Source organism: Podarcis tiliguerta (genome assembly GCF_965153285.1).
Source record: "Podarcis tiliguerta genome assembly, chromosome: 13".
NCBI classification, from domain to species: Eukaryota; Metazoa; Chordata; class Lepidosauria; order Squamata; family Lacertidae; genus Podarcis; species Podarcis tiliguerta.
In genome coordinates this window covers 32,668,592-32,690,496 of record NC_139546.1, presented here as the reverse complement: position 1 = coordinate 32,690,496, position 21,905 = coordinate 32,668,592, and the positions used below count along the sequence as shown (strand labels likewise).

At 47.3% G+C, this 21,905-nt stretch overlaps 2 protein-coding genes across 7 annotated transcripts; one reads left to right on the top strand and one right to left on the bottom strand.

Annotated features, from left to right (window-relative positions):
* Window positions 1-9: 9 nt before the first annotated feature.
* LOC310663474 (serine protease 33-like) lies at window positions 10-11,586 on the top strand (the record flags this gene model as incomplete). 4 transcript variants are annotated; one of them, XM_083411338.1, is made up of 6 exons in its annotated part: window positions 10-163; window positions 3,913-3,939; window positions 4,493-4,658; window positions 6,511-6,788; window positions 7,416-7,594; window positions 8,992-10,048. In XM_083411338.1, the coding sequence occupies 6 exons, from the start codon at window positions 10-12 to the stop codon at window positions 9,247-9,249; spliced, it is 1,062 nt and encodes a 353-aa protein (XP_083267464.1). In that variant the 3' UTR covers window positions 9,250-10,048. The 4 variants fall into 4 exon arrangements, with proteins under 4 accessions (XP_083267464.1, XP_083267463.1, XP_083267466.1 ...); XM_083411337.1 differs by having other exon boundaries at window positions 67-693; XM_083411340.1 differs by lacking the exon at window positions 10-163 and adding an exon at window positions 567-1,015 and having other exon boundaries at window positions 8,992-11,586.
* A 354-nt stretch (window positions 11,587-11,940) lies between these two features.
* LOC310663486 (prostasin-like) lies at window positions 11,941-21,043 on the bottom strand. Of its 3 annotated transcripts, XM_083411371.1 has the most exons (7): window positions 20,305-20,708; window positions 17,408-17,428; window positions 16,100-16,141; window positions 15,679-15,841; window positions 14,248-14,516; window positions 13,373-13,542; window positions 11,941-12,372 (listed from the first exon to the last, which is right to left on the bottom strand). In XM_083411371.1, exons 4-7 carry the CDS (start codon window positions 15,756-15,758, stop codon window positions 12,127-12,129), a joined length of 765 nt encoding a protein of 254 aa, XP_083267497.1. In that variant the 5' UTR covers window positions 15,759-15,841; window positions 16,100-16,141; window positions 17,408-17,428; window positions 20,305-20,708; the 3' UTR covers window positions 11,941-12,126. The 3 variants fall into 3 exon arrangements, with proteins under 3 accessions (XP_083267497.1, XP_083267496.1, XP_083267498.1); XM_083411370.1 differs by lacking the exon at window positions 16,100-16,141 and having other exon boundaries at window positions 20,305-21,043; XM_083411372.1 differs by lacking the exons at window positions 17,408-17,428; window positions 20,305-20,708 and having other exon boundaries at window positions 16,100-16,156.
* Between the last annotated feature and the right edge of the window lie 862 nt (window positions 21,044-21,905).

Below are 21,905 nucleotides of genomic sequence, written 5' to 3'. Positions count from 1 at the left end.
AGGTAGCCAATGCGCCTTCCAAATGTTTTATGGACTACAACTCCCATCATCTCTGACCATTGGCAATGCTGGCTTGGGTTGATGGGAGTTGTAGTCCAACATTGTCACAAGGGCACCATGTTGGTTAGCTGTATAGGAGAAAGCATCCAGAGAAAGAGCACAGGTAATACCAATAAAACCTGATGGCTGAATATGGGGACAACCTTGGCCCCCTGCAACAAGCCAATATTAGTACTGAAATTCTGTACTGTACTTAAGTGGTGATTTTCTGTTCTTCTTGAGAAAAAGGGATCGACTAGCTTGGGGCAGAACCTCTTCCAGGGGTGGGGAGTTGCAACATTTGGTGGAGAAGTCCTTCCTTTGCTTATTGGGGGTGCCTCCAAACCATCCCTATGAAATTTGGATCCTGGGCATAGGGTTCCAGGAATGATTGGTCCTTTGAGTGCCCATAGCACAAACCATTCAAAGGTCAGTCTCAGCAACTTGAATGGAGCCCAGGAACAAATGAGTAGCTTTGTATGATGTTGAAGGAAGAATTTATGTGGGTGTACAGAGCAGCTTTCCCCTCTCTGTTGAAGAATGAACTACGCCAACTGAAATTCTCTGTTCCACGTGACTTTAAAGAAATAGGAGCCCCATCCTCCGTAGCTTATGGTAATCCTACAATAGGCAAACATCTATGCATGCAAACAGGTAGGTGTGCACATGTTTCATGAACTAAGAGCTCACTAGCCCTTGCTCCCCAACCAGAGAGACAGTGGTGGAGATGGAAAGAGCTAGGGAGCCTTGCTCTCCCAGTGGTGAAAAGTAGGCAGCTGAGCTGGCTTCACTGGGTGGCTGTAGGCGGGTGGTGGACGGCAGCACCCAACACCAAGAGGCTGCTCTGGGTTTTGTGCCAAGGGTGCTTCAGCAACCAAGCCCAGCGCTCTCTCCTTCCCTCGTTGACCTCGGAGCAGGATTACCATGCTGAGTTTCTGCTGTTCCCAGATTGTGCTGCTACTGCTGTTGCTGAGAGGTGAGCCACTAGGCGGGGGGTGGGGGGGTGGTGCTGTGGTCTAAACCACTGAGCCTCTTGGGCTTGCCAATCAGAAGGTTGGCGGTTCGAATCCCCATGATGGGGTGAGCTCCCGTTGCTCTGTCCCAGCTCCTGCCAGCCTAGCAGTTCAAGTAGATAAATAGGTACTGCTGCGACAGGAAGGTAAACGGCATTTCCATGCGCTCTGGTTTCCGTCACTGTTTTCCGTTGCGCCAGAAGCAGTTTAGTCATGCTGGCCACATGACCCGGAAAGCTGTCTGTGGACAAGTGCAGGCTCCCTCTGCCTGACAGTGAGATGAGCACCACAACCCCATAGTCACCTTTGACTGGACTTAACCGTCCAGGGGTCCTTTACTTTTTTTTTAACCTTTAACCAACCTGGGGAGGTGAGAACAACCCCTGTTCTTTCCCAGAGGGGAGCAGTTCTTCCGCATCTCACCTGGGCTGTCCATTCTGCTTTTCTTTGGATGATCTAATTCTATGGAAGAGGAGTTGGGGGGGGGGCTCTGGTAGGTTGTGAGGTGGAAGGATCTGGGAGCAAGGCTACTACAAGAAGTATATTGGAAGATTTGGGACACACAGAAGAAAGGACTTCTCCACACGGCACGTAAACTCCGGAAGTAGCATTGGCCACTGACTTGGATGGCTTTAAAAGATCAGACCAATTTCATGGAGCACGGAATCATAGAACTGTAGAGTTGGAAGGGACCACAAAGGTCATCTAGTCCAACCCCCTGCAATGCAGGACCCTTTTGCCCTATGTGGGGCTCAAACCCATGACCCTGAGATGAAGAGTCTCATGCTCTACCAACTGAGCCAGCCACAATGTCTATGCTCTCCCTCCATTGTTGGAGGCAGGATGCCTCTGAGTACCAGTTGCTGGGAATCTCAAGTGAGCTTTTGCTTTTAGGCTTCCCACAGAGAGCTGCCCCCTGTGAAAACAGGATGCTGTACTAGGTGGGCCATTGGCTTGATCCAGCAGGGGTCTTCTTATGAGAAGGGAATGGGCCACAGCAGGGAACCCGAGAAGCTATAAAATTCCCAAATGATATACTGGGATGTTTGCGTATGATGATTTGCCTCAGCTGGACCAAAATGGTTTCTGCCTCCATACCCCTCATGAAAGCTTTGGGTTTCTTCTGTGTTCCGTGTTAGGTGATGCAGTGATAGAGAGAAGGAGTTGTTTGTTGTCAGTGTGGTGGTAGAACGTTAGACTAGAACCCACTCAAGTCATGAAGCTCACTTCACCAGTCAGCAGGGCCAGATTTAGGTTTGATGAGGCTACTGAAGGTAATGGGGCCCTTTACAAATTGCCACTTTTTTGTTGTTGAATATATGCTATATGGTAATTTATGGACCTGATACAGGGGTCAGCAAACTTTTTCAGCAGGGGGCCGGTCCACTGTCCCTCAGACTTTGTGTGTGTGTGGGGACTATATGTTGCCATGATTATGACCCACATTTCTGGCAAAAACCCTTATTGGGACTAACCCCAATGTTGCCCAAATGTGATCTTTTTTTTGGGGGGGGGTGCTCCTTCATATACCTATGCTGGTTCCTTTGCATTTTACGCATTGGCAGTTATTATTTTCTCGTAAGGTGGGGTGGGGGGCTGAGGTAAGCGCACCATTCTTGTCAGCCCTGGAGAGCATGTGCACATGCGTGGGTGAAGGGAAAAGCCAGTCAGGCTGGTGCCGCTCAAGCAAAAAAGTTCTTTTCCCCGTGTGAAGGAAGACAAGGCATTGGCTATTTACCTTTCCATGGCTTGCACCTTGTAGCTAATGAGTGGCCTCCCCAGCAGAGCGCAGAACTGTGTCCGAGTGCAGCTGCCCAGGTGCTCCCCGCTTCCTTTGGCGGGCAGCACCACCATCACAGACACCTGCGGGCATCACTCCCAAGGCGCCTCCGAGCCCCTGCCGCCGCAACTGCCCTTCCTGAGGTCAGTCGCAGGCAGCTCCATGGTGGAAATCCGAACTGTGGCTCCTTTCCCCTCTTCCCCACCCCTCATCCTGGAGGAAAAGATTGCTGCACAAGCGCAACAAATGGAAAAGGGGCTTGTCTCAAGCAGCTGCCCTCCTCACTTTTGACCCCCAAGCCTGACTGAGTCGCAAAATCATCGCCCGCCAGCGCTATGCTGGCTGCCTGGATTCTGGCACTGTCAGCAGGCCGGATCTAGAAGGCAATTGGGCCTGATCCGGCTCACGGACCTTAGTTTGCCAACCCATGACCTAATAGGTATCTAAAGCCATTTGCACATAACAAAATATGTATTTTATAAAAGTAATTGTTGAACTGAAATACAACTAAGAAGAAGTATATTAATAGTGAAATACAATTAAGAAGAATTATATTAATAGTGAAATAATTATTAAGCTCTAACTTAAAATGATGTAGGATTTATTTTATTTGTTCTTTATCCTATATTTTGGAAATGTGCATCCAGTTTTTTCCCCCTTTAATTTTTTGGGGGGGCCTCCAAGAGAGTGGGGCCCTAAGCTATAGCTTGTTTAGCTTATACGTAAAACCGGCGCTGCCAGTCAGTATCTCTCAGCCTAACCTACCTCTCAGGGTTGTTGTGAGGATAAAATGGAGCGGGGAGAAGCATGTACGTATGCTGCCTTGAGCTCCTTGGAGGAAAGATGGGATAGAAATTTAATTATGAATGAATGAATGAATGAAATCCAGTGCTGGAGAAGCAACAACCCTTTGGTGTTCTGCCACACCTCAGGCTTAGTGGCATTTCACCACGGACCAGATTTTGGAATGGGGGAGGGGGTGGGGCTGTCAGGAATAGGACAAAAGTGTTCGGTCCAATCTCCGCCTTCTAATACCAATCATCTCCCATTATTTTGACCCTGTCTCATTTTCTCTTGCAGGTGCTGAAAATGCTTCCACACAAAGAGGTGAGAGAGGATTTCTGGGAAGGGATACCCATACCCCTCCTCCTCCAAGAAATCAGTGGGATCAGGCTCCAAGGTGCCTCTGGAAAAGTTGCTTCTATTTCCCTGGACTCAGAGAGATAGACCCCATTTTGTTTAATATCCCGGGCCCCCTCTCCCCCCTCCTACAACTCTTTCTGCCTCTCTCCTCTTAAAAAACAACAACCAAGAGAAAATTTTGGTGGGTCCGCCAGTTTGAAGATGGACATATTTCTAAGGCCACTTGGGAAAACACAGGAGGAGAGTGATCTGACTAGAGCAAGTGGCTCGCACGCCCGTGTGTCGTTTTATTGCCATCTCAGTCCTCCACCTGCAGGCAAGTTCTGCGCAGCAGCATCCCAAGCCAGAGCTGCCCGCTCCCAGCTCTGCCCGGGGAAGACCAAACTATTAGCCGCAACCTTTAGCGTGGCTTACATTTGCTGCAGAATTGCAATGAAACGTCGTCGAGGGTGATGCTCGCCCGCTTCTCCTCCGCTCTCTGCCCCATGCCTGACGCCTCTCCCTCGTTTCTTTGCAGCCTGCGGACGGCCCCACGTGTTCGCCCCTCGGATCATCGGGGGGAAGAAGGCGGACGAAGGGGAATGGCCGTGGCAAGCCAGCATACGAAGGAACCGGCTGCACATTTGTGGAGGAAGCCTGGTCTCGTCCCAGTGGGTGGTGACGGCTGCTCATTGCTTTGAAGGGTGAGAGGGAAAGGACTCGGCTTTGCACTGCTCCACTAGAGGGCGGTCGAAGGACAGTGTCAGGGAGAAGGAGCAATATTAGTTCAGGAAGGGACCGATCTGATGCTTGCAATGATTCAGGAATATAGGCACTGGCTCTGATGGTCTTCTTTTATCTCAGTTACTGAGAATGTGTGTATTATTGCCCCATTGACTTCATTCAGCGCCCCCTGCCTGCTTGCCTTCCTTTTTACAGCCGGTAATGGGGGTTGCCCTGCCTGTCGGCTTTCTTTGCCTCACTCTCAGGGATGCCCTTAGGGAACTCAGCAGGGAAGAGGACGATGAGAACAAAACTGTAATTAGTTTTCTCTGCCTGTCAACCCAACATACATGGAACCCAATAAACGGCTCCTCAGAAGTAAATTCCGTTGGGTTTTCTCAGGGATAACACAAGACATTTTGGTGCTTGGTGTAGAGCAGCAAACGGCAACTCCCTCCTTCCCCAAGTCAAGGCAGTTCAGTTTTTATTATTTTTTTATTGATTGATTATATCCCGCCTTTCCTCTCAAAGGAGCCCAGGGCAGCATTTTAGAGCACATCGACACAATACAGACAAACACGATTATACCACTTTAAACAGTCATGGCTTCTCCCCCCCCCCACAAAATTTGGGAAGCTGTAGTTTATTAAGCATGCTGAGAGAAGTTAGCAGCAGGGTGTGTGTCCCCCTCCCCAGTCAGAGCTCACTGGAGTTCAGTTCTGGCACCTCTCAGGTGGGTGCCATTGCTATTCTACGAGAACAAGGAAGAAGTTTGTGGTGAGCTCTGGCACCTCCTTTTCTAGAAAAATAGCACTGGGAAGAAGCCCCTATTTCTCTCATGGAGCTACAGTTCCCAGAGTTCCCTGGGAAGAGGGATCCATGGTTAAACCATTCTGAGAATTGTAGCTCTGCGAGGGGGAAGCCACGACTATTTAAAGTGATAACATAGCACTTTACATGTATGTTGTAAATATGGCCTAAAAAGTACTCTGTGTGGGCGTAAAAATGCCACAAGAACAAAGGTCCTATCAATTGCTGCTCTTTAATTACAGCTGAAATAATCTGCCTGAGGCAGCTGCCTCACTCTATCAAATGGTAGGACTGGCTCTGGGCTTCCTCCCTGCCAGGTGGCTATAGGATTGCAGCCTTAGGGTGCAAAGTGCTTGACAGTTAATAACCCCATCCGAGACCAGGGAGAAGAGTCGATGGAAGAAGATTGGAAAAAATTCAAAGTATACTTACAGAAACACTGCAAAATTAATGAATGTTAGAAGAATACTGGAATGAAGTTATATGGTTTTAGCAGAAATGTTATAAAGAATTAAGTAAAAACTGATTGTTAATGGGCTAAAGTGGAAAATTTAAAGTTAGATTGTGTTAAGATAAGTTACAGAACAAAAATTGAGAAAGAGGGAAAGGATTTGCTGAATTAGCTAATTTGAACTAGAATACAAAAAAGGGAGGTGTGAGGAAGTCGAGGAAATAAGTAAATGAAAGATAAAGTTATGGAAATTGGATTTGCTGTTAAATGTTTTTGTTTTTCTTGTTGTTTTGATGCATGGTTACTTTTTGTTTTTCTTTTTATTTTTGATGCATTGTTTGTTAATTTTTTATTGTTTTTTTCTGTTTTTCATACTTTCTTTTTGTAACTATAAAACTTCTAATAAATATTATATATATAAAAAAGAAAACAGTTAATAACCCCAAGTTACCCACCAGGCAAACCTGTGAGGCAGAGTAGGATTAGAGAATGTCTTTCATCAGGGCTGAGGTGAGATTTGAATCCAGGCCTTCCTACCGCACAAGATGCTTATTGTTCCTTGTCTCTCACAGGCCACTGAACCTACCCGAATTCCGAGTAAACTTGGGAGAATACGAGCTCCCCAAGCCTGCGCCCAGCATGGTCTCCTCTGCTGTCAGCCGGATCATAGTACACCCGTCTTATGCTGGAGAAGGACTTAGTGCTGATATCGCCCTGATGCAGCTGAAGGAGGCAGTCAATTTCTCCCGAACCATCTCCCCTATCTGCCTTCCGAGCTCTTCGGATCCTGACACCTTCCCTGTAGGGATGGCATGTTGGGTTACTGGCTGGGGCCTCATCTCCGCAGATGGTAAGAACGGGTTGTAGTGCCAACTGCTTCATTCACATGAATGGCCCTGAGTTGGTCATGTCTTTTAATTTAAATGGGTCTACTCTGACTGGCAAAGGGACGCGGGTGGCACTGTGGTCTAAAGCACTGAGCCTCTTGGGCTTGCTGATCAGAAGGTTGGCGGTTCAAATACCTGCAACAGGGTGAGCTCCTGTTGCTTAGTCCCAGTTCCTGCCAACCTAGCAGTTCGAAAGCACATCAAAGTGCAAGTAGATAAATAGGTACCGCTCTGGCGGGAAGGTAAACGGCGTTTCCGTGTGCTGCTCTGGTTTCAGTGTTCCGTTGCGCCAGAAGCAGCTTAGTCATGCTGGCCACATGACCTGGAAAAACTGTCTGTGGTCAAACGCCGGCTCCCTCGGCCTGTAAAGCGAGATGAGCGCCGCAACCCCACCCAGAGTCGTTTGTGACTGGACTTAGCTGTCTGGGGTCCTTTACCTTCTTTAACTCTGACTATGACCAGAAGTTGCCCAAAGGGGAACTGCATTTAGGCTGAAAAAAGGGGTTCACTATGTCTGGTGTAAATGGTATATCCTGTTAAGGGACAGTGAGTCTGTGGCTGATCTTGGTCCTTTGCTTTCCTTGTCTTAGGCTACTTCATGGCTCGGACGTTGCAGGAGCTGGAAGTGCCAATCCTAGGCACTGAGGAATGTGATCAGATGTTCCACGAGGACTCCAATGGCACCGAGACTGTGCCTCTGGGCCACCGGTTGATCTACAAAGACATGATCTGTGCTGGGTACCCAGATGGAAATAAAGACACTTGCCAAGTAATTGTGGATCAGAGCAGAAGATTAAGGGCAATGGAAACTGGGGAGGGGTCAGGGAGGAAGCAACTGGCAGCTAGGATGAGAGGGTGACTGTGGATTGGGATAGATCAGGGCAGAGCCAGAATCTGGCTTCAGTACAACAGTTCAGTCCTTAAAAATACAGATTCCGAGAGAAGTGGATCTTTGGGGCACTTCCAGACAAGCCACTGCTTTTAGGTGGGAATTCAAGTCACATACTGGCAAATTCAGGTGGTACAATTGTTATTGATTGGGAGTTTTCCCAAAACACTATCAGACTGTTGTGATCAAGAAAGCACTGGAAAGTGTGGGATATAACACTTGCATCGAAGCAACCTTGTCTAGCCTCCCTGCAGAGAAATCAGAACGGATGCTCATTAAATAGCCAACATCGTCTAATCTCCCTGCAGAGAAAGCAGGATGGGAATGCTCAATAAAGAGGTTGTCTGGAAGCGCCCCTGGTTTCTGCAAGAGGTTTATCTCAAGATTTTGGAGCCTTCCAACACAAGAGGGACAGTGGGTGCTTCCAGATGAGTGCTTATTATTGCAAATTCAGATATTGCAAATGGGCCATTGGAACTAGAGATGGGGGAGAAATCTGATTCCACTGGTATTTAAAGGCTAAGTTGCCACATTTGCATCATCTGAAACAATATGTGGACTGAAATGTAGTTTTCCAGCCAAGCAATATGTGCAAAAATGCATATACTAGGGTAAAGCGTGCTATAGATGCATATGTTAGTGAAAATCACACACAAAAATGCCCTTGGTATCTCTACTTTGATCACCGGAGAATTGATGCTTTTGAATTATGGTGCTGGAGGAGACTCTTGAGAGTCCCATGGACTGCAAGAAGATCAAACCTATCCATTCTGAAGGAAATCAACCCTGAGTGCTCACTGGAAGGACAGAGGCTCCAATACTTTGGCCACTTAATGAGAAGAGAAGACTCTCTTTAAAAAACCCTCTGATGTTGGGTAAAATTGAGGGCACAAGGAGAAGGGGACGACAGAGGACAAGATGGTTGGACAGTCTTACAGAAGCAACCAACATGAATTTGATGAAACTCCAGGAGGCAGTGGAAGACAGGAGTGCCTGGTGTGCTCTGGTCCATGCGGTCACGAAGAGTCAGAGAAGACTAATTGACTAAACAACAATATCCACTTTAAGGATCAGGCAGCAAGTGATAAGAAAGTCCCTTGCCTGAGACCTTGGAGAGGTGCTGCTGCCAGCCAGGGTAGACAATACTGGGCTAGATCACACAGTAGTGAAAAGAGATCTACAAATACTAGAAAATGAATGAATGAATGCACAAAAAGGCTGGCCTTTTATAAGGCAATCTATTATATTTCCTTGTCTTTCTCTCTCCCTCTCTCTAGGGTGACTCTGGGGGCCCTTTAGCTTGCAAGCAGAATGGCACCTGGTTCCTGGCTGGAGTGGTGAGCTTTGGGGTGGACTGTGCAAAGCCCAAGCGGCCGGGAATCCACACACGGGTGACTTCCTACATGGACTGGATTCAGCGCACTATGGCAGAGAAAGCAGCCCATGGTGGCGGTGATGCCCATCTCTTGAGTGCCAGTTCTGCCACTCCCTTGCTTCTACATCTCCTCCTGGTCTTGACCCACAGCCTTTGGTGACCCATGTTGCCTGCACACTTGGAGCTTCAGAATGGCCACCTTGTGTTGATAGGTTGGATCAACCAGCTCAGAGTGACCGGACTCTGGTCTTCTGTAGGCTGAGCCTGAAGCAGAGGACATCAAGGACAGATGAAGATCCCTGCTGGACTTGGCCAGTTGCCCATCTAGACCAACATCTCATTCTCATCATGGCCAACCAATGCCCAGGGGAAGCTTGCAACAGCAGCTCCTCCCACCTACAATTCCCAAAAACTAGTGTTCAGAAGTGCGTCACCTCTGAATATTCTAAATAGTTTTGCCACCATCTGAAAGATCGCCCTGTTTTTGTTCAATAGGTGAAGAGAAACAATGTGTAACTGAAAGAGGAAACAGAAACAGAAGTAGGGTCAAGAGCCATTAAAATAAGAACAGAGCACATGGATCTGCAAGGGGTGCTCTTCTTCGATGTGCCAGCCAGCCACGCACACCTTCTTTCAGGCTACTCCATTCCATCTGTCTTCTGTCCTTCCCCACCCAACAGTCAATCAGCATTCTGTGGCTACTGTACTTTTTTTTTGTTCTGCAAAACTTTGAGTGCCTTCAAACCTGCCAGTACCACCCCTGCTGTGGGTGGATAATGCCATTTTGGTTACATAAGGGTCATAGCTCTCAGAGCAGGAGGTCAATATTAGTACATAGGCTTAGCGGATGGCAGTAGAAAGAATGTAGAGGAATAACAGAGAAATGAAATGAAATACAGATCGGTAAAAGATAAATGTAACTCAACTGGTCGAAATTAAAAGGGTACTTTTCTATGTAACAATGGACCATTTCCCCAATTCGTAAGTAATTTAGACATAGGGGGTGGAGCCTTCATGGGAGAATATCCTGGTGGCTTGTGTCCAAAAGTGAACAGGCGGCAGATGTTAGGGCAGCTTTTGCCAACCTGGTGCTCTCCAGATATTTTAGACTGCATCTCACATCAGTGATAGCCAGCATGGCATGAGGCTGCTAGGTAAAGGTAAAGGGACCCCTGACCATTAGGTCCAGTTGTGGCAGACTCTGGGGTTGCTGCGCTCATCTCGCTTTATTGGCCGAGGGAGCCGGCGTACAGCTTCCGGGTCATGTGGCCAGCATGGTTAAGCCGCTTCTGGCGAACCAGAGCAGCACATGGAAACGCCGTTTACCTTCCCGCCAGAGTGGCACCTATTTATCTACTTGCACTTTGACCTGCTTTCGAACTGCTAGGTTGGAAGGAGCAGGGACCGAGCAACAGGAGCTCACCCCGTCGCGGGGATTCGAACCGCCGACCTTCTGATCAGCAAGTCCTAGGCTCTGTGGTTTAACCCACAGCACCACCCGCGTCCCATACATGAGGCTGCTAGTTCGCTTCAATTTTAATCATACAGTCCTGTGAACATGAGCAGTAGCTGGTAACTGGCCCTTGTTTGAACACCCAACCAGCAAGAAAACCCCACAGGTATGCTTCAACTGTCGGTCTTTATCTGAGACAGTCCCTGTTTCCCTGTACCCATCCTTTGAAAAAGTCACTGCTAATATTTTGCCTCCTGGATTGGTTTTCGGAGATGCCTTTGACACATGTGGGTTAGAACTGGGTGTCGGTCTGTCTGTCTGTAGAGTAAATGAACACAGGAAGGGGAAAATTCAGCTGTATATAATGAAGTGCCATGTTTCGCTGGGATGGAACTAGCCAGACAATGTTGGTATCAAACTATCAAGCTGCAAATCTGTAGAACAGAAGCTGTGAGGTGATCTCAACTAAGACAGATGCATCTCACGGACACCACACAGTGACCAGGAAACACTCTCCCAGGTGAGCTGCTTATTTAGCACAAAATTGGCTTGGAGGTTATATGATGTCCACTGTTTATTGAGCATTCATTGTTTGCACTCATTTGTTTTCACTGAGCTATGGGGAAAGGGCCGTAACTCAGCAGAGGAGCATCTGCCTTGCATGCAAAAGGTCACAGGTTTGATCCCCAACATCTCCAGGCAGGACTGGGCACGTCCCTTGCCTGAAACTTTGGACAGCTGCTACCAGCCTAATAGTCTGACTCCGTATATGGCAGCTAGCGTCCCGTGTTTCAATGAGATTATATAGCTCCCTGTCAATCAGTGGTTATTGGATTTTCCTGTTACTTTGCATACTCCAAAAATCCTGTCTTTTTTGTATTTAGTGGGTTTGTTGCACTACAGCGCTTTAATCCCCTTTGTGAAAATTTATATTTTCAATTGGATTCCTCCTGCGAAACAGTGACAGTCTAGATCACCCCTTTAATTTTTTCCCAATGTGATAGTACCAAAGCATTGGTACACATGCCGAATACACATTGAAAATTGCGCAAAAAGAAAAAAGTTCCTAAGGAAGGTAATTCTCCAAAGGTGCTGAGAAATCACACCATTTGGATTGCAAAACTGCAATCCCAGGTATGCACCTGAGGGACGAGAGGAAAAGAGTGCGTGAGCATTCAAAGAGTGCAAGAGCCAAAACATTTGTAAATATAGCAGTAGATTGATGATGTAAACAAACGTACCACAGACAAACCTGGACTGCATCAAAAGCATTCAAATAATTCAAATAAATTAAATTCAACATTTTTCACCCACCTCTGCTGCGGAATTGATTTGCATAATTTAAACTATCTCCTGGGATTTACCCTTTAAAACTGAGTGATTGACATTAAACATCAGCACTATCAAAGAGTTTATTTTTTTCTTTAAAAAATGGGTAACGCAGATGTGCCCCAATTAATTTGACAGAAGTGGGAGAAGATTCCCAGAAACTGTACCCTACTTCACACAGTCCTTTTGGATATTTCTTAGCAGAGTCCAGTTGGCAGTACCACTTGGGTTGCGGGCCAACAGAGAGATGGCACCTCAAGGGAGGGCCAGAGCAAGAGGTGCAAGGAAGAGGGTCATAATGGGGGCACTGTGCCATCCAGCATGGTTGCACGCCACAAAGCTTATGCTGGGTACGTTGTCGGAGATCCAGTTGGCATAGTAAGGCACTAAGGTGTAGACACCAGGGTGTTTGGGTTCAGCACAGCCCTCTCCCCAACTCACAACCCCAGCCAGGGTCCAACCCGCATCACACCTGCAAACCAAGGGTCCTCCAGAGTCACCCTGTGGAGAGAAAGAGAGAGGGGGACATGGCAGCTAGAACGTGATTATGGGAAGCCTCCTGAGACCAGATTTGGGTTAATGGTTAGATAAGTTGCAGTAAGGCTCAGGTCTCACTTGCAAGCCAGGCGCTTGCAAGCCCCTATAATTGAACCCTCATTCCTACTCATGGCCATGGATAGCCTTCTCCTCAAGGAATTTGTTTATTCCCCCTTTAAAGCCATCCACGTTGATGGCTGTCGCTGCAACTTGTGAGAACAAATTTCAGTTTTAACTATGCAATGCATGAAGTCGTATTTCCTTTCATCCACCCTGCATCCCTCAGCATTCCGCTTAATTTGATGGTCCTGGGTTCTAGTATTATGAGAGAGCCAGGGAGGCGAATTATCTCTCTATCCTTTTTCTTTATATCAGGCATCATTTTATACACCTCTAAATCATTTCACTGAGCAATCATTTGCTCTTGGCTCTGCCCCACCATGCTGACCCAGACCCTACCCAGTTTGCCACTGAAAGATTAGCTCCTTGATCCCCTAAAAAAAGCTTGCTGGCCCCAACCCTCCAACATGCGTCTGAGTGAAATCGGGACATGCGCCTTTCGGAGTGGAGGTCCTGCATAAATTAAGTGACTCTTCTGAGATTGTGCCCCCTCCAACGTTCATCTTTTGGGGCTGTGCTTTTGTGGGAGCCAAATTGGGACATCCCAGGAGCTCATCAGAAGCCGAGGTGGCTTCTGTAAATCAGGGGTGTCTGGGACAGTTGACTGGGTATGGCTGATCCATGGACTAGGTCCAGGTCAGGAAGACATGGCTTGGGGTTCTGTAGGCACATGTCTTTTTACAGTGCATTTAGTTCCCTGTCTTTTCTCAGGATACTGTAGAGTCAGGGATAGAAGTTCCCACTGAGTAAACTTACAACACTTCTGAACAGTTGGTTTTCACTAATAATACTAGGCCCAAGACTGGCAATGGTTTTATGACATGTAGGATAGGGAGCATCTTACATGACAGGCATCCTTCCCGCCTTCGGGGTAACCAGCGCAGATCATATCATCTAGGACAGGATTCTGAGGCAGTTCTGGCGCTGGGGCACTGTTGAAGAGAGAGTTGCATGTGTCTCGGTCAATGAGGGGCACCTCCAGTTCCTGAAGCGTTTGCGGGGGTGGCAAGGCCTCTGCAGAAGACAAAAATTGGACAGCTGAATGAAAATGGAATAGAGGGTCTCTGGGGCTGGATCTAGACACGTCCAAAAAATAGTTTCAGGAAAATGCGTTCTAAACTTCATAAAGGGAAATCACGTTGACAAAAGACGGGACCCCACGGCGCCATCTGGTGTCACAGTGTTATAACGCATATAAAGCACTTTTTATTTGCCAATGTAACTGAGTTCTGGGTGCCTCACACGTACTTTTAACAGCGAGCACATTGTGGAAGAACACACCACACTTTGAACACTCAGACAAACCTCCTCCCCTGGTAACCTGCACTGGGGAAGCCTGTTCTACTGCTTTTTAGAAGTAAACAGTACTTGGCTTGGAATACAGCAGCTGTGAAAGGCTGATTTTTCAGCAGTAATTGAATTTGGAAATGCTTCCCTGCAAATGTGGATCACGAACCCAGTTGCATACTTTCCCTCCAAAATAAAAGTAGTCATTCTAAGCAAGCATGAACAACATAATATTTAGTTTGGCCCTCAAAATTTAAAACAGATTTCTTCAACCAGGTTCTCCCTGGATACGTAGATTGCAACACCCCCATTGTCCCTGTCCATTGGCCATGCTGGCTAGGGATGATGGGAACTGTAGTCCAAACCATCTAGAGGGCACCATGTTGGGGAAGGCTGGTCTGCATGAGAGCATGCCCTGTCTCTTTTCCTCACCTCCGTCTTTAACCTGCCCCCAGCCTGTGACCCAGCAGGATGTGTCCATAGAGAACTGTGCAGAAGCGTTTGGCAGACAGACTGGGAGGATGTAGTCGTTCAAATCCAGTGAGGCATTCAACTCCACTAAAGCGATATCCCCGGGAGAGCCATCATTGCCGTTATAATCCGGGTGAGAAATAACCTGTTGCACAGTAGTTATCACAAGGCTGGAAGGGGGGATTGAGAGCTGATAGGCCCCCAGCAGCACATCATACTGTTCGTAACCCCTGGAAGAGGGAAAACAAGAGTGAAAAGCAAGTGAAGCAGGGATTTTGGTTTCTGTGCAACCTGAGATCCTGTCTTGCTGAGTCCGCAAGCAAGACTGCTTCCTTTGAGTGGCTATGCTTTGTTGACCATGCCTTATAACACGACACATCTTTAAACATGCCACTATTCATAACATTCACCTCTACTCAGGGCCGTCTTAAGTATATCCGGCGCCACGGTGCAAAGATCCCTCTGCCCCCCACCCCCGTTTCCCAGAGTTGCCAACCTTTTTACGGCGCTACCGGCAGCTTTGTGGGGCTGGAGGAGGCAGGCAGCGGCTGGAGGGCGGCTCCTCCAGCAGGGAAGAGGCGGAGGCTCCGGGCGTGGTGCTGCTTTAGTGAGGCGGGCGAGAGCGGTAAGCTGATACCAGGAATCACTGCGCCTAGCCTCCGCCTCTTCCCTGGTGCCCATGCCATGGTGGGCACAGCAGGTGGAGGCTCCGGGCACGGTGCTGCTTCAGCGTGGCATGGCGGAGGTAGGCGAGGGCAGCGACCTGATGCCAGGAGGCTCTGCGTCCAGCCTCCACCTCTTCCCTGGTGCCCTCCAGAACTTGGCGCCCTGGCGCCCTGCGCCACTTGCCTCTATGGGCAAGTCACCCCATGCCTCTACTTTCCACTAGTCCTTGTCATAGGCTTGGTGGGATATACACTGTGAAAGAACTGCTCTATCATTGGACAGAGGGAGGTGGCCACCTTGGGCAAAAGGTGCAATGGCAGCAGCTGTTCTTCCTGAGTCTGTCAGGTGTTGGGTGGACACGGCTGTGTGCAGCATGTAGCTTGCCTCAGACCCCTAAGCTAACCTGCTTCCCTTAGGTGTGGTGGAGGAAGCTGTCCCACTGCCTGTGTTGTAGGAAGATTCAGCTGCCTGTCTAAGTCACTTGGGTACATAGCCTGGAGAGGATACCATCTTCCTCTTCACTTCAGTCAGAAAAATATTGTTGGGCCTGCCCTGACACCATGGCTCACCTCATGGAACAGCGGGTTTTTGGTTCTCAAATGTTCCATCGTTTTTGCAACTGGTCTCTCAAAGACCTCCCTCCCTCCATCTGCCTGGCCTCACAGCTGCCTCTGGGACAAAGCTGCACAATGGCTCCCCAGTGGCATGCAGGGATTGGATACTCACTTAGTGAAGCAGTGAGCTGCAGACACCACCCAATTCTGGTTGATGAGGGAGCCTCCACATATAGGCTGGTTGTTCTCCATAAAGCTGACTTGCCATGGCCATGCGCCCTCGGGGGCTGGTTTCCCTCCCACAATACGCGGAGATATCACAGACTGTCCACAGACTGTGAAAAAGAGAGAAGAAAGAAAGGTAGATTGTAATGATCACAAAAACTGAATTCTTACAAGGCAAGATGTGAAATGAAACGTCTCAATTTGCCTTGGCAAATTTATTTGTATAATAATTTCTAAGTAACATTTCCAGTGACTGCTCCTTTCGGGTATTGAGGAATATTTCCCCCCCGGCAAGTAAATACTTTTTAGTGCGATCTTATATATGTCCTATCCAAAAGTAAGTCCCCCTGGAGTCATTTGGTACTTACTCCTAGGTGTGAAAGGATTGCAGCCTTATGATTTTGTTTCCCCTGAAAAACACAATCCTATGCACATTATCTTGCAATGTTGAATGTATGAAACACGTTTTATTGCATTGCCGTCTGTATAAACAGGTTAGGCAGCGTATAATCAAACCAATGCTAACAGAACAACCTGGAATTGCTGACTCTTTTCATGTCAAGGTTCTCCTTGGGGATAAGATTGATACTATTACACTGGTGGTAGCAAAATTCACAGGACCTTGGAGTAGGGAGGGCACCCCCCATCCGATAGACTAAAGATCCAACCCAATGCCATATCTGACACCAAGTTGTGACAATTGCTATGAGGCTGGCTAATTGCCTGAAAGGCCCAATTAGTCTGAAGGCAAATTCATCCCTGGTCCCAAATATGGCAACAGAAGGGTGGATGGAGGAAGCTGCCCATGATTGAGGCTGGGGCCTAAGTGCAACTGGCTTTTATGGCCAGGGAGTGAACCAGAGGGAAGAAGTTTCCCTTCTGGTCCGCTCCCTACCAATGCCCCCTAGGTTGCCTGTGATTGGTTGCAAGTGTGGGTGAGCCCCACCATTCAGTGCGGTTGATGGAGGAGGAAGTGATGTCCTCCCCTGGCCATGTCGAAGCCAGAAGGCTGCCACAAAGTGCCTCGGCTGCACCACTCCTTTCCAGCTTGCGGTAAGCAGTCTTTCTGGAAAAATGCAGTTATGTCTGTGGGACACCTTGTTTGCTCTGCCTGTCTATTTGTACTGGTCTAGATTCAGTACAACATGGGTGAATTGGATCTACAGCAGCCTCACACAACCTGTGGCCCTCCAGATGTTTTTGGACTGTGACTTCTATCATCTTTGACCATTGGCCAGGCTGGCTGAGGCTGATGGGAAGTGGAATCTAACTACATCTAGAGGACACTAGGTTGTGATAGGCTGCGATCAGAATTTGGACTGGATGACTGTTAGGTTTGTATCAGCACTATAATTCTGAGAGAGCTTATTTTTGTTTAACCATTCACTCTCCCTCCGGCCAGTGAAATTCCTGTACAGTGGTACCTCAGGTTAAGAACTTAATTTGTTCTGGAGGTCCGTTCTTAACCTGAAAGTGTTCTTAACCTGAGGTACCATTTTAGCTAAGGGGGCCCCCCGCTGCTGCCGCATGATTTCTCTTCTCATCCTGAAGCAAAGTTCTTAACCCGAGGTACTATTTCTGGGTTAGCGGCGTCTGTAACCTGAAGTGCCTGTAACCTGAAGCATATGTAACCCGAAGTACCACTGTACAGAAATAGTTTCCAATATATTACATACCTGCTTCGGAGCTAGCAACATCTGGGGAAAAAAAGAGAAAATATATTTCAAATAAGAGACAATGCACAAAAATAAGTTTGTAGGTAAGAGCAGAAGGAAGACCCTGCCCAATTTTGTTAGAAAATTAATCCTCCTGACTTCATGCAGCACATAGTTAAACTATGGGATCTGCTTCCCCTGGAGGCAGCGATGGCCACTATCTTGGACAATATCTGTGATGGCCCTGACTACACCTGTGATTAATGCATGTCATCTCAGGTGTATTTGCCTATTAGTCGGTGTTACTTGTCCAGTGAATTGCTGAACTTATTTAGAGCAACAGAGAAACTTTTACTTGTACGTATCTGTATCTGTATCTGTATCATCTGTATCTGTATCATCTGTATCTGTATCTGTATACTATATATCTATATCAGCAAAAGCCTACAAGCTGTATATATCTACAGCCAGAACTTATTGAGCCTTATCTTCTGCAGGAGTAAACTATCTGAAACTTTCTCTTGATTGTGTGCGGTGACTGGTACTGGGAACAACTTTTACTGTGGGGGTATCTCACCTCAGATTCCCAACAGGTTTGCCACGAAAGAGGGTAAGTTTTGCAAGGGTACATACACACCATAATTTGCATTACAAGATCGAGAAACCCAGCCTATGCATTCCATAAAATGACACATATGAAATATAACTGGAAGATATCTCTTTGTTCTAAAGGTCAGAACATTATTACAGTGGTTCATCATTAAGAGATAGCAGAATGCTGGAAGGTCTTCAGTTAAAGTTAAACATTAAATCAGCAAGCTGTGGGAACTTGTTCACATTCACGACTACTTAGTGGTCCTGAGCAAAGGGCTCTGCAGGACCAATATTTGTACGAATGAAAGTGAAAGCATGTCTGGCTATCTCAAGGAGCCAAAACAAAAAGAGCTTGGGTGAAATTTAGAGAGGAGAAGCAAGTTGGGGTGAAGATGTGCAGCCATGGGTGTCTGGGTGTGGGGTTAGTTACTCCTTGATGAACCATACCACCCAGCTTCCATTTAAAAAATATTCAATTTTTAGCAAACACCCACATCTAAATATTTTTGTGCTAATGCTCTAGATCTTCCATAAATGTCAGATATGGGCAGGGTGATTGTAAAAAAATGATGGTGATGTCATGCGGACATGGTGCAAACACAGCAATGAAACTGTTTGGGTAATGGTATAAAAGGTTCATCTGGAAACACTGCAAGTTTTGCACTTTGGAGGATGTGTTTTCCTTCCTTGTCAAAGGAACAAGTTGATGTGTGCATATTGTCACGATGACCCTGCCCATCCCAGGTAGTAGAAGTTGGAGGGCCAGGGAGGTGGCACTTATCTGACTGGCCATCAACAATGTCACTGCGATGTATTGGGTGTGTGTGTGTGGGGGGGGGTAAGGCAACACAGTTGACAGGACACCAACTACATGCTTCTGCTCTGCCTCTGTGACTGCTATTGCCAAGGGCATGGCTTGAATGCACAGGATACAGAAACTTTGCGGAAGCTAAGCTGGACTATGTGGGGTCAGTGCTCAGATGAGAGACCACCGGTTAACCCAGCTCATGTGACCTTCAGTTCCATGGCTAATGGGAAGGAAAATTAATAGCTAAATAATCCTGAAAACAGAAGTGCATTCCACATCCTCCTCTTTTAATTTACCACAGACATGAATATGTTAATAAACAGACTAAGACAATGCAGAAATTATACCCCCCCCCAATTGCTGAGATGACTGAAAATGTTATGAATTTGAACAAGGGCTGTAATCACAAGATAGTTTGTTCCACTTTCCTGATGTTTTCCGAACTGTTAATATCCACATCTGAGCTTTCACACGGTATAAAAGCCATTTTCAGAAAAAACAATGGAATATAGCACATGTTTAGTGCTCATTTCCGGGTTATTTGATTCCAGAAAAAAAATCTGTTTGTAGCCTCCTTAACCCTGAAAATCACAGACGTAAAGTGATGGAATTTGGGGCAGTATTTCAGCATACAGTGACGCCCTGCTGTTTTTGTGGAGAATAATGGGGGAACAGAAGCAGCCATGTGCAGAAGGGGTGGGGAAGTAGAAGCACTGCCTGATGACATTGCTTGTTGTGTTGTACACACCCACTGGTGTGAATGCAATTGGGCAAGACATGCCGGTATATTGGTCAAAAAGCTACAGTTCAATAACACAGCATGTACTTCAGTGGGAAAGGAACATTAAGAAACAGGGCAGAATCTCTAGCATTATAAAAACAGGAAAACTAATGCAATATTCCCCAGGTGTGAATGCACCCAAGGTCTCATCACATTTTGGAGGGAAGAAGACAGACATAGATCCTAAGTGCCTCGAAATGGCTTTTGAAAACAGATTCTCTGTCCTGAAAACAAATGTTTTAGAATACAGTGAATGCATCTCAAAATTTCCTTAACCACATATACTGTCCGCATCTCTTCACCCTTTGTGAGTGCATCTGAGAGTGTGCAGAGTGTCTCTAACTGAACCAGCTCCCCATAAAGGAGAAGGGTGAATATATGACTCTCTAGTGGTCTCATTTTCTTTCACACAACAAAGATGGTAATGGGGGAAGAGTCCTCTGCCTACAAATCAAACAGATAAAGCACCCTCTGAAGAATCCTGAGAACTGTAGTTCCAAGGATTCATGTGTGTGTGTGTTTGTGTGTGCCCGCACTTTAATTGCGTGGTTTGTACACAGCCTGCGTTCACCCTTGACTTGCCTCAAACCCTGTATCTTTGTTTCACCTGTGTCACTGATTACTCAAAGACTCCCTTCTACACCGTCCTCCATCTTACTTCTCTTAAAGATGCAGGAAACTTAAGAGACTGATTCCCACATTCATTCCCGCCCCCCCCATCTTCCCATCAATCACCTTTCAGCACAATCAGTTGCAGCAGCCCCAGCAGCAGGGAGGAGGGCACAACTGCCATCGGCTCCCCCCTTTGTCTGCTTGCTTCAGTGGTCCTTCTTTTGCCGTGTCCTCGAGATAGTTCTGCTCCAACCAGTTCTTGGTGAAAGCTGTTTTGCTTCAGTTTCGGTCACCTGTGCTATACAATTTCATGTCCAAAGGTGAAAGGGAAGGGCTGGAGGCATTTTCCTCTTCCCTGAGCTCACAGGAGCCTCCCTGAGTTCTGGGGGTGGAGATGCAACTTAGAAGCCCGGCTTCCCTGAATCCTTCCTCTCGGTCGCTCCGTAAAACTCCTGGCTCTCTCCCAATTACCTGAGATCTCCCAGCTCCCCAGTCCTAATGCCGTTGTGGCCGAGCTTTCTGGCAGAGCTCCTGCGGCAAACATTCCACAGTGAGATGCTGTGATTGGGCACGGCCGTCCCTGTTGAAACTCTACCTGCCCTGTGACGCCGGCAGGTGCAAGGACGTTCTGGTGCCGGGGGCACCCTCCCTCCCCGCCCTCCAGGCCTCCTGCACAATTGACGGCCCAAACAGAGCTCAAGTTCTCCTTCCCATTATTCTGCAGCAGACGCAGCAGGCAAAATAGCTGTCTGTGTACAGCAAACAGGTATGAGGTAGAGAGAAAATATGCACCCCCGCGTCCTCCTTACTTCCCCTGAAGGGGGAGATGTGCAATGAAAAAGAATGACAAGGCTCACAATTCACTTTAAGGCTGTGTGTGTGTGTGCACACACTCACTCACTCACTCACACACACTACATTTAAAGCACATTTAAAACACATTTCCCACCTCCAAGAGTTCTGGGAACTCACAGAGCTACAATTCCCAGAATGCTTCCCAACTCCAGTTTCCAGGAGTCTTAGCGGTTGTGGTGGGATGTGCTTTAAAAGTACAATAGTATCATCTCCCGAAGCCAAAAACTGGGGCAAAACAATGATTTCCCAGAACAAAGGGTTTGTTCCTTTTGCAGCATATAGGAGCCCTGTCACTTTAACTGCTAGATACTCCTTCCCTCCCATAGCTGAAGCATAATTCAGGCTCCTTCCCTTTATGAATTAACCATTAAAAAGTTATACATTTCTGCCTGTCTGTTTTATGGTCTCCTTCCTGGCTGCATTAGCAGGTAAGTGGTTTAATATTCAATCCAAAGATGGTATCTCTAACCTCTATGGAGAGAAACGTCTGAGTTCCTTGCTTAAATAGATGGAAGTTACTTTCAGAATAAGCACATGGCTTAAACAGCGGTCTGATGACATTCCTTCCCTTCGACCACCTTCCTTCCCTCTGAGGGAAGGGCCTTAGCTCGGGGCTAGAGCATCTGCTGTGAATGCAGAAGGTCGCAGGTTCAATTCCTGGTGTCTCCAGGTAGGGCTGGGAGAGATCTCTTGCCTGAATCCCTGGAGAGCCACTGCCAGTCAGTGAAGGCAGTACTGAGCTTGATGGACCAAAAGTCTCACTCAGGATAAAGCAGTTTCCTGTATGTTCCTGCAATTCCCCCTTAAATGCTACTGACCTCTCCTCAACGCTGCCACCTCCCCTCTCCAGGAAGACAAGCGTTCTCCAT

What these genes read in the sequence shown, in the direction of transcription:
- LOC310663486 (XM_083411370.1), bottom strand. Translation starts at nt 20,362, where the DNA reads ATGGCAGTTGTGCCCTCCTCCCTGCTGCTGGGGCTGCTGCAACTGATT. An exon ending in GCAACTGATTGTGCTGAAAG is followed by an intron (nt 17,429 to 20,304) that starts GTGATTGATGGG and finishes TTTTTTCCCCAG; the next exon opens with ATGTTGCTAGCTCCGAAGCA. An exon ending in TGTTGCTAGCTCCGAAGCAG is followed by an intron (nt 15,842 to 17,407) that starts GTATGTAATATA and finishes TCTTTTTCACAG; the next exon opens with TCTGTGGACAGTCTGTGATA.